Source organism: Callionymus lyra, chromosome 3 (assembly GCF_982586985.1).
Source record: "Callionymus lyra chromosome 3, fCalLyr1.hap1.1, whole genome shotgun sequence".
In the NCBI taxonomy this organism is placed as follows: Eukaryota; Metazoa; Chordata; class Actinopteri; order Syngnathiformes; family Callionymidae; genus Callionymus; species Callionymus lyra.
The window spans coordinates 559,723-572,222 of NC_141820.1; the positions used below are offsets into that span (position 1 = coordinate 559,723).

Consider the following 12,500-nt stretch of genomic DNA (forward strand, 5'->3'; position numbering starts at 1 on the left):
GAGAGTGATTGACAGCAGGATCAGAGAGTGATTGACAGCAGGAAGAAGAGAGTGATTGACAGCAGGATCAGAGAGTGATTGACAGCAGGATCAGAGAGTGATTGACAGCAGGAAGAAGAGAGTGATTGACAGCAGGAAGAAGAGAGTGATTGACAGCAGGAAGAAGAGAGTGATTGACAGCAGGATCAGAGAGTGATTGACAGCAGGAAGAAGAGAGTGATTGACAGCAGGAAGAAGAGAGTGATTGACATCAGGAAGAAGAGAGTGATTGACAGCAGGATCAGAGAGTGATTGACAGCAGGAAGAAGAGAGTGATTGACAGCAGGAAGCAGAGAGTGATTGACAGCAGGAAGAAGAGAGTGATTGACAGCAAGATCAGAGAGTGATTGACAGCAGGATCAGAGAGTGATTGACAGCAGGAAGAAGAGAGTGATTGGCAGCAGGATCAGAGAGTGATTGACAGCAGGAAGAAGAGAGTGATTGACTGCAGGAAGCAGAGAGTGATTGACAACAGGAAGAAGAGAGTGATTGACAGCAGGAAGAAGACAGTGATTGACAGCAGGAAGAAGAGAGTGATTGACAGCAGGAAGAAGAGAGTGATTGACAGCAGGAAGCAGAGAGTGATTGACAGCAGGAAGAAGAGAGTGATTGACAGCAGGAAGAAGAGAGTGATTGACAGCAGGAAGAAGAGAGTGATTGACAGCAGGAAGCAGAGAGTGATTGACAGCAGGAAGAAGAGAGTGATTGACAGCAGGGAGCAGAGAGTGATTGACAGCAGGAAGCAGAGAGTGATTGACAGCAGGATCAGAGAGTGATTGACAGCAGGAAGAAGAGAGTGATTGACAGCAGGATCAGAGAGTGATTGACAGCAGGAAGCAGAGAGTGATTGACAGCAGGATCAGAGAGTGATTGACAGCAGGAAGAAGAGAGTGATTGACAGCAGGAAGAAGAGAGTGATTGACAGCAGGAAGAAGAGAGTGATTGACAGCAGGATCAGAGAGTAATTGACAGCAGGAAGAAGAGAGTGATTGACAGCAGGAAGCAGAGAGTGATTGACAGCAGGATCAGAGAGTGATTGACAGCAGGAAGAAGAGAGTGATTGACAGCAGGATCAGAGAGTGATTGACAGCAGGAAGAAGAGAGTGATTGACAGCAGGATCAGAGAGTGATTGACAGCAGGAAGAAGAGAGTGATTGACAGCAGGATCAGAGAGTGATTGACAGCAGGAAGAAGAGAGTGATTGACAGCAGGAAGCAGAGAGTGATTGACAGCAGGATCAGAGAGTGATTGACAGCAGGAAGAAGAGAGTGATTGACAGCAGGAAGCAGAGAGTGATTGACAGCAGGAAGAAGAGAGTGATTGACAGCAGGAAGAAGAGAGTGATTGACAGCAGGACTAGAGAGTGATTGACAGCAGGAAGAAGAGAGTGATTGACAGCAGGAAGAAGAGAGTGATTGACAGCAGGATCAGAGAGTGATTGACAGCAGGATCAGAGAGTGATTGACAGCAGGAGGATCTATTGATCGTGACTCCACATGTTGTTTACGACTCTGTCAATCAAAGTTCCTGGTTGTGATTTGTGGAGATAATGTCATGAGAATCAAGATGTTTTCATTCAAGACCTTCTCAATCCCTGAAGATCTCGAACCTGAACCTTCATTCAAGACCTTCTCAACCTGTGAAGATCTAGAACCTGGACCTTCATTCAAGACCTTCTCAACCTGTGAAGATCTAGAACCTGGACCTTCATTCAAGACCTTCTCAACCTGTGAAGATCTAGAACCAGAACCTTCATTCAAGACCTTCTCAACCTGTGAAGATCTAGAACCTGGACCTTCATTCAAGACCTTCTCAACCTGTGAAGATCTCGAACCTGAACCTTCATTCAAGACCTTCTCAACCTGTGAAGATCTAGAACCTGGACCTTCATTCAAGACCTTCTCAACCTGTGAAGATCTAGAACTTGGACCTTCAAGTCCGACACCTGCAGGTCCTTCAGTGACTTCACCTCGGAGGATGTAGTTCTGGTAGTTCTGGTCGGCCTCGGCTCCCACTTTGATGAGACAAGTCAGACCTTCTGCCACCACGAACTCATGGACCAGATCTTTGTCGTCCTGGAACACGAAGACAGTCACATTATATCTGGGAGTGTGTGTGTGAGTGTGTGTGTGTGTGCGTGTGTCTGTGTCTGTGTGTGTCTCTAAGGAAATGAAGGAGTCCTCGTCCTGGAGCAGCAGGCACAGGACCTTAAGCTCGCGAGGGTACGTGCCTCGAGGTGAACGACTGACTTTAACTGAGTCAAACTGTGGAGAGCCTCAATGGACCCTACGAGCTCCTGAAGAACTGCCCTGAGGTAGCAGACCTGCCCTGAGGTAGCAGACCTGCCCTAAGGTAGCAGACCTGCCCTGAGGTAGCAGACCTGCCCTAAGGTAGCAGACCTGCCCTGAGGTAGCAGACCTGCCCTAAGGTAGCAGACCTGCCCTAAGGTAGCAGACCTGCCCTGAGGTAGCAGACCTGCCCTGAGGTAGCAGACCTGCCCTAAGGTAGCAGACCTGCCCTGAGGTAGCAGACCTGCCCTAAGGTAGCAGACCTGCCCTGAGGTAGCAGACCTGCCCTGAGGTAGCAGACCTGCCCTAAGGTAGCAGACCTGCCCTGAGGTAGCAGACCTGCCCTAAGGTAGCAGACCTGCCTTGAGGTAGCAGACCTGCCCTAAGGTAGCAGACCTGCCCTGAGGTAGCAGACCTGCCCTAAGGTAGCAGACCTGCCCTGAGGTAGCAGACCTGCCCTAAGGTAGCAGACCTGCCCTAAGGTAGCAGACCTGCCCTAAGGTAGCAGACCTGCCCTGAGGTAGTAGACCTGCCCTAAGGTAGCAGACCTGCCCTGAGGTAGCAGACCTGCCCTAAGGTAGCAGACCTGCCCTAAGGTAGCAGACCTGCCCTGAGGTAGCAGACCTGCCCTAAGGTAGCAGACCTGCCCTGAGGTAGCAGACCTGCCCTGAGGTAGCAGACCTGCCCTGAGGTAGCAGACCTGCCCTGGGGTAGCAGACCTGCCGTGGTACAGCAACTCATCCCATCTGAGTGGCCAAGAGACATAACCAACTCTAGATCCTCTTCAGATGGTTGACCTTGAACTTCCTGCTTGAGATGGACCTTGACCTGAAGGCAGGAGACCCTGGTTCCCTGTGATGTAAGGTAAGGTAAGGTAAAACTTTATTGATCCTCAGCAGGTCTCCTTCGGGAAATTGTTTTTTTCCAATAGCCAATACATACAGCAATATTTTTATATAAAAAATAAATGTGAGGAGCACCCCATGATGATCTGGGATCCAGAAGACATGCAGGTGGTCTGGCTACAGCCAATTCATTATGGATCAGTCCTTCAGCAGATGTTCATCTCCCTCCAGGGTTTCATCCCCTGGTGGCAGCGGCTAAAGTAGGATCTCAACGGGTCGCAGTCTTTGAGATGATCCACATCAACACAGATGGACCGAGCAACCAACTGCTCAGTGGCTTCCTCAACTAAGGAGCCACATGGATGATGTTTAGACCAGTGCTTGCACATGGAGACTGCTAAAGATCATGATGAGTTGGTCATAGAGAGATTGAAATGAAGCCATAAAGGTCCTAAAAAATCCAACTGCTTCAGAGCAAAGGCCTGGGAGGAAGTACCTGCTGACAACTCATGAACCGGCTCTCAGAAGGCTTGGTGAGGACCACCGTCATGGGACATACAAGGTCTGGAGCTACCGGTCTCCTTACCGGGAGTGAGATGGATGGACAAGCCATTATTCAGGGGTTGAGGCTGCCACGGTATCTACTGGAAGCCAGTCTTGAAGGAAAGAACAACCGTCACTGCAGTCCATGTGCTTTTTACAAGAGAAAACCAGGGTTTTCAGACCCTGTTCCGGACCCTGCTCCAGACTCTGTTCCAGACCCTGTTCCAGACCCTGTTCCAGACCTTGTTCCAGACCAGGAGTGGGAAGCGCCAGGGATCAAACTGGCTGTAACCTGGCTGATGCCAGAGGTTGACCAAGAGATCATGGGCAGGGTCCAAGCAGGACTAGCAGGTCTAGGATGGGGTCACACTCTTGGTCCAAATCCATGTGCAGGCAGAGGAAAGAGATGGTTGTGGCTGTGATGAGGATGGAGTCACAGGAAGCTGGACAACCTGGGAGAGTCTCACAGTAACATCTGCTGAACCATACGACAGATGAACCCTGAGGAGCACATGTTGTCAAGATCACACCTCAGATGGCATCACGACCAGGTCCTTAGAAAGCTTAGAAAGAAGCACCATCAGCAGCCTTGAAAAGAGAAGCACCAGGTGTAGCAAGACCTTCCTCCCCTGACCAGGAGTAGAAGATAAGGGTCCAGCTCTGGTCTTCACAGAATCCTCACTGCACTTGTGTAGTCAAGACAAGCTGGTTGTAGGTTGTCAACACACCCACGCATGAGTGACCAGAGGGTTTGTGTGTTGTTACCTGAAAGATCTGCTTGAGGGAAAAGAGAGCTCGTCTCAAGTCTCGTCCGCTGGAGTTGTAGAGTCTTTCTGCAGGTCCAGAGAAACAAAGACGTCAAAGTCGGAATCAACACAACAAGACTTTCATAGACACTTGAAAGCACTTCATGTGGATACACACACACACACACACACACACAAACACATTTAGCACACACGCACACACACACACACACAAACACATTTAGCACACACACACACACACACACACACACAAACACATTTAGCACACACGCACACACACACACACACAAACACATTTAGCACACACGCACACACACACATACACACACACACACACATGCACACGTAGCACACACACACACACACACGTAGCACACACACACTCACACACACACACACACACACACACACTCACACACACACACACACACACACACATGTAGCACACACACACGTACACACGCACACGTAGCACACACACACACGTAGCACACACGCACACACACACATACACCTGTAGCACACACAGACACACACACACGCACACGTAGCACACACACACACGTAGCACACACGCACACACACGCACACACACACATACACCTGTAGCACACACAGACACACACGCACACACACATACACCTGTAGCACACACAGACACACACACACGCACACACACACGTAGCACACACGCACACACACACATACACCTGTAGCACACACAGACACACACGCACACACACACATACACCTGTAGCACACACAGACACACACACACAGACACACACACACAGCACACATGTAGCACACACACACACTCAGACACACACACATGTATTCACATACACACACACGCACACATGGACGCACGCGCGCACACACACACACTCAGACGCACAAACACACACTCCTAGACGCACACACGCACACACACACATGTAGCACACACACACAGACGCAAAACACACATACACACACACCTAGACGCACATACACACAGACGCACACACGCACACACACACACATAGCACACACGCACACACACACACATAGCACACACGCACACACACACACATAGCACACATGCACACACACACACATAGCACACACGCACACATACACACATAGCACACACGCACACACACACACGTGTTGCAGTGGTGATTAGAGCAGGAATGTTAACGAGCTTCTGGCGGGTCTTCATCTGTGAGGTATTCAGGTTGAACACAGAGACAGGAGTGTGTAGTTGTGTAGTTGTGTAGTTGTGTAGTTGTGTAGTTGTGTAGTTGTGTAGTAACCATCAGAGAACACTGATTATGAGCGCTCTGATCACATGATCACCAGGACGGTCGTCACTAAAACTGCTGACTCATCATGAAACAACACAGACAGAAACACACAATACTACACAATTGTCACAACAACTTGTTCCACTGAATGTGTGAATATATCACATATTTTTACATCAATTATTTTTATCTATTTCTTTATTTTATTCATCATTTCTTATTATTCACAAGTTCTATTTTGTTTTGTTGTTCATGTTGTTCATGTTGTTCATGTTGTTCTTGTTGTTCTTGTTGTTCATGTTGTTCTTGTTGTTCTTGTTGTTCTTGTTGTTCTTGTTGTTCATGTTGTTCTTGTTGTTCATGTTGTTCTTGTTGTTCTTGTTGTTCTTGTTGTTCTTGTTGTTCATGTTGTTCATGTTGTTCATGTTGTTCTTGTTGTTCATGTTGTTCTTGTTGTTCATGTTGTTCATGTTGTTCTTGTTGTTCATGTTGTTCATGTTGTTCTTGTTGTTCTTGTTGTTCTTGTTGTTCATGTTGTTCTTGTTGTTCATGTTGTTCTTGTTGTTCATGTTGTTCTTGTTGTTCTTGTTGTTCTTGTTGTTCTTGTTGTTCATGTTGTTCTTGTTGTTCATGTTGTTCTTGTTGTTCTTGTTGTTCTTGTTGTTCATGTTGTTCTTGTTGTTCATGTTGTTCTTGTTGTTCATGTTGTTCTTGTTGTTCATGTTGTTCATGTTGTTCTTGTTGTTCATGTTGTTCTTGTTGTTCATGTTGTTCTTGTTGTTCATGTTGTTCTTGTTGTTCTTGTTGTTCATGTTGTTCTTGTTGTTCATGTTGTTCTTGTTGTTCATGTTGTTCTTGTTGTTCATGTTGTTCTTGTTGTTCTTGTTGTTCTTGTTGTTCATGTTGTTCTTGTTGTTCATGTTGTTCTTGTTGTTCTTGTTGTTCATGTTGTTCTTGTTGTTCATGTTGTTCTTGTTGTTCATGTTGTTCTTGTTGTTCTTGTTGTTCTTGTTGTTCTTGTTGTTCATGTTGTTCTTGTTGTTCATGTTGTTCTTGTTGTTCATGTTGTTCTTGTTGTTCTTGTTGTTCATGTTGTTCATGTTGTTCTTGTTGTTCTTGTTGTTCTTGTTGTTCTTGTTGTTCATGTTGTTCATGTTGTTCATGTTGTTCTTGTTGTTCTTGTTGTTCTTGTTGTTCATGTTGTTCATGTTGTTCATGTTGTTCTTGTTGTTCATGTTGTTCTTGTTGTTCATGTTGTTCTTGTTGTTCATGTTGTTCTTGTTGTTCATGTTGTTCTTGTTGTTCATGTTGTTCTTGTTGTTCTTGTTGTTCATGTTGTTCTTGTTGTTCATGTTGTTCTTGTTGTTCATGTTGTTCATATTGTTCATGTTGTGACGTTTCTCATGATCACGATTCTTATGATCAAAACGTTTGTCACAATCACAACGATTCTTATGATCGCAACGTTTGTCACAATCACAACGATTCTTATGATCATGTTTGTCACGATCACAACGTTTCTCACGATCACAACGTTTCTCACGATCACAACGTTTCTCACGATCACAACGTTTCTCACGATCACAACGTTTCTCACGAACACAACGTTTCTCACGATCACAACGTTTCTCACGATCACAACGTTTCTCACGATCACGTTTCTCACGATCACAACGTTTCTCATGATCACAACGTTTCTCACGATCACAACGTTTCTCACGATCACAACGTTTCTCACGATCACAACATTTCTCACAATCACAATGTTTCTCACGATCACGATTGTCACAGTCACAACGTTTCTCACGATCACAACGGTTCTCACGATCACAACGTTTCTCACGATCACAACGGTTCTCACGATCACAACGGTTCTCACGATCACAACGTTTCTCACGATCACAACTATTGTCACAGTCACAACGTTTCTCACGATCACAACGGTTCTCACGATCACAACGTTTCTCACGATCACAACGTTTCTCACGATCACAACGTTTCTCACAATCACAACGATTCTTATGATCGCAACGTTTGTCACGATCACAACATTTCTCACGATCACAACGATTCTTATGATCACGATTCTTATGATCACAACGTTTCTCACAATCACAACGGTTCTCACGATCACAACGATTCTTATGATCACGATTCATATGATCACAACGTTTCTCACGATCACAACGTTTCTCACGAACACAACGTTTCTCACGATCACAACGTTTCTCACGATCACGTTTCTCACGATCACAACGTTTCTCATGATCACAACGTTTCTCACGATCACAACGTTTCTCACGATCACGTTTCTCACGATCACAACGTTTCTCACGATCACAACGTTTCTCACGATCACAACGTTTCTCATGATCACGTTTCTCACGATCACAACATTTCTCACGATCACAACGTTTCTCACGATCACGTTTCTCACGATCACGTTTCTCACGATCACGTTTCTCACGATCACCTTTCTCACGATCACAACGTTTCTCACGATCACAACGTTTCTCACAATCACAACGTTTCTCACGATCACAACGTTTCTCACGATCACAACGTTTCTCACGATCACAACGTTTCTCATGATCACGTTTCTCACGATCACAACATTTCTCACGATCACAACGATTCTCACGATCACAACGTTTCTCACGATCACAACGTTTCTCATGATCACGTTTCTCACGATCACAACATTTCTCACGATCACAACGTTTCTCACGATCACAACGTTTCTCACGATCACAACGTTTCTCACGATCACAACGTTTCTCACGATCACAACGTTTCTCACGATCACAACGTGAACATCCAAGGGGTATTTTCCCTGTAGTAGTTTGACTCTTGAGAACCTCTCGGCCACATGTGAGCCTCAAACCTTCTCAGAGTGAGAAACACACAAGTCTCACGACGACATCTTCACGTCTCATGATCGAAGACTCACACAGAAATAATGGCACACAGACGTCACACAGCAGCAGGTTTGGAGGAGATGCTGGTGCAAATCCCTGCAATGAAGCCACAGATGATCCATTACTGACCCTCATCTCCTCGTCACGCCATCCATTAGCAGCCTGAGCTGCTGCCAGGGATTTAAACCAGCAGCCAATCCTCGCCCAGCACAGCTGTAGACCTCACTTTAGTAAGTAAGTCCATGTGTTTGTAAGGATCTAGACCAGGGTTTATGGTGATGAATGAACACGAGCAGCTCCTTGACCAGTGACCTTTGACCCCAGTTCTCTTCCTTGAACTTTAAACTTCTTTAGTGTTTTTCTTCCTCTGACATCTTTTGACCTCCATCAGTGCAGACACAAGTACATCAACAAGTATGTATGTAGTCGCCATGACAACAAAGTCACAGCATTTCAAACAGGTCAACATGAGTGTTTAGCTTCTTAACATGCTTGTGTGTCGTCAACATTTCTAAAGATAACAACACGTCTGTTGTGACTCTCAACACACCTCAAGTCCTGTCAGTGAGAGGTCAATGTGCGGCCCTGAAGTATTAGTATTACTATGTGCGGCCCTGAAGTATTAGTATTACTATGTGCGGCCCTGAAGTATTAGTATTACTATGTGCGGCCCTGAAGTATTAGTATTACTATGTGCGGCCCTGAAGTATTAGTATTACTATGTGCGGCCCTGAAGTATTAGTATTACTATGTGCGGCCCTGAAGTATTAGTATTACTATGTGAGGCCCTGAAGTATTAGTATTACTATGTGCGGCCCTGAAGTATTAGTATTACTATGTGAGGCCCTGAAGTATTAGTATTACTATGTGAGGCCCTGAAGTATTAGTATTACTATGTGAGGCTCTGAAGTATTAGTATTACTATGTGAGGCCCTGAAGTATTAGTATTACTATGTGAGGCCCTGAAGTATTAGTATTACTATGTGCGGCCCTGAAGTATTAGTATTACTATGTGAGGCCCTGAAGTATTAGTATTACTATGTGCGGCCCTGAAGTATTAGTATTACTATGTGAGGCCCTGAAGTATTAGTATTACTATGTGCGGCCCTGAAGTATTAGTATTACTATGTGAGGCCCTGAAGTATTAGTATTACTATGTGAGGCCCTGAAGTATTAGTATTACTATGTGAGGCCCTGAAGTATTAGTATTACTATGTGCGGCCCTGAAGTATTAGTATTACCATGTGAGGCCCTGAAGTATTAGTATTACTATGTGAGGCCCTGAAGTATATTAGTATTACTATGTGAGGCCCTGAAGTATTAGTATTACTATGTGCGGCCCTGAAGTATTAGTATTACTATGTGAGGCCCTGACGTATTAGTATTACTATGTGAGGCCCTGAAGTATTAGTATTACTATGTGAGGCCCTGAAGTATTAGTATTACTATGTGAGGCCCTGAAGTATTAGTATTACTATGTGAGGCCCTGAAGTATTAGTATTACTATGTGCGGCCCTGAAGTATTAGTATTACTATGTGAGGCCCTGAAGTATTAGTATTACTATGTGAGGCCCTGAAGTATTAGTATTACTATGTGAGGCCCTGAAGTATTAGTATTACTATGTGAGGCCCTGAAGTATTAGTATTACTATGTGCGGCCCTGAAGTATTAGTATTACTATGTGAGGCCCTGAAGTATTAGTATTACTATGTGAGGCCCTGAAGTATTAGTATTACTATGTGAGGCCCTGAAGTATTAGTATTACTATGTGCGGCCCTGAAGTATTAGTATTACTATGTGAGGCCCTGAAGTATTAGTATTACTATGTGAGGCCCTGAAGTATTAGTATTACTATGTGAGGCCCTGAAGTATTAGTATTACTATGTGAGGCCCTGAAGTATTAGTATTACTATGTGAGGCCCTGAAGTATTAGTATTACTATGTGCGGCCCTGAAGTATTAGTATTACTATGTGAGGCCCTGAAGTATTAGTATTACTATGTGAGGCCCTGAAGTATTAGTATTACTATGTGAGGCCCTGAAGTATTAGTATTACTATGTGAGGCCCTGAAGTATTAGTATTACTATGTGCGGCCCTGAAGTATTAGTATTACTATGTGAGGCCCTGAAATATTAGTATTACTATGTGAGGCCCTGAAGTATTAGTATTACTATGTGAGGCCCTGAAGTATTATTATTACTATGTGCGGCCCTGAAGTATTAGTATTACTATGTGAGGCCCTGAAGTATTAGTATTACTATGTGAGGCCCTGAAGTATTAGTATTACTATGTGCGGCCCTGAAGTATTAGTATTACTATGTGAGGCCCTGAAGTATTAGTATTACTATGTGAGGCCTTGAAGTATTAGTATTACTATGTGAGGCCCTGAAGTATTAGTATTACTATGTGCGGCCCTGAAGTATTAGTATTACTATGTGAGGCCCTGAAGTATTAGTATTACTATGTGAGGCCCTGAAGTATTAGTATTACTATGTGCGGCCCTGAAGTATTAGTATTACTATGTGAGGCCCTGAAGTATTAGTATTACTATGTGAGGCCCTGAAGTATTAGTATTACTATGTGCGGCCCTGAAGTATTAGTATTACTATGTGAGGCCCTGATGTATTAGTATTACTATGTGCGGCCCTGAAGTATTAGTATTACTATGTGAGGCCCTGAAGTATTAGTATTACTATGTGAGGCCCTGAAGTATTAGTATTACTATGTGAGGCCCTGAAGTATTAGTATTACTATGTGAGGCCCTGAAGTATTATTATTACTATGTGAGGCCCTCAAGTATTAGTATTACTATGTGAGGCCCTGAAGTATTAGTATTACTATGTGAGGTCCTGAAGTATTAGTATTACTATGTGAGGCTCTGAAGTATTAGTATTACTATGTGAGGCTCTGAAGTATTAGTATTACTATGTGAGGCCCTGAAGTATTAGTATTACTATGTGAGGCCCTGAAGTATTAGTATTACTATGTGAGGCCCTGAAGTATTAGTATTACTATGTGAGGCCCTGAAGTATTAGTATTACTATGTGAGGCCCTGAAGTATTAGTATTACTATGTGCGGCCCTGAAGTATTAGTATTACTATGTGAGGCCCTGAAGTATTAGTATTACTATGTGAGGCCCTGAAGTATTAGTATTACTATGTGCGGCCCTGAAGTATTAGTATTACTATGTGAGGCCCTGAAGTATTAGTTTAACTATGTGAGGCCCTGAAGTATTAGTATTACTATGTGAGGCCCTGAAGTATTAGTATTACTATGTGCGACCCTGAAGTATTAGTATTACTATGTGAGGCCCTGAAGTATTAGTATTACTATGTGAGGCCCTGAAGTATTAGTATTACTATGTGAGGCCCTGAAGTATTATTATTACTATGTGAGGCCCTCAAGTATTAGTATTACTATGTGAGGCCCTGAAGTATTAGTATTACTATGTGAGGTCCTGAAGTATTAGTATTACTATGTGAGGCTCTGAAGTATTAGTATTACTATGTGAGGCTCTGAAGTATTAGTATTACTATGTGAGGCCCTGAAGTATTAGTACTACTATGTGAGGCCCTGAAGTATTAGTATTACTATGTGAGGCCCTGAAGTATTAGTATTACTACGTGAGGCCCTGAAGTATTAGTATTACTATGTGAGGCCCTGAAGTATTAGTATTACTATGTGAGGCCCTGAAGTATTAGTATTACTATGTGAGGCTCTGAAGTATTAGTATTACTATGTGAGGCCCTGAATTATTAGTATTACTATGTGAGGCCCTGAAATATTAGTATTACTATGTGAGGCCCTAAA

General features: G+C 44.0%; 1 protein-coding gene across 1 annotated transcript in view; it reads right to left on the minus strand.

Annotated features, from left to right (window-relative positions):
• The window catches only part of fhod3a (formin homology 2 domain containing 3a), a 110,143-nt gene that overhangs the window by 60,266 nt on the left and 37,377 nt on the right, over positions 1-12,500 (minus strand). The window contains exons 4-5 of the mRNA XM_087786110.1: positions 4,481-4,548; positions 2,009-2,114 (exon numbers count right to left, since the gene is read on the minus strand). Coding sequence (XP_087642236.1) covers positions 2,009-2,114; positions 4,481-4,548 — 174 coding nt within the window. The remainder of the gene's footprint in view (positions 1-2,008; positions 2,115-4,480; positions 4,549-12,500) is intronic.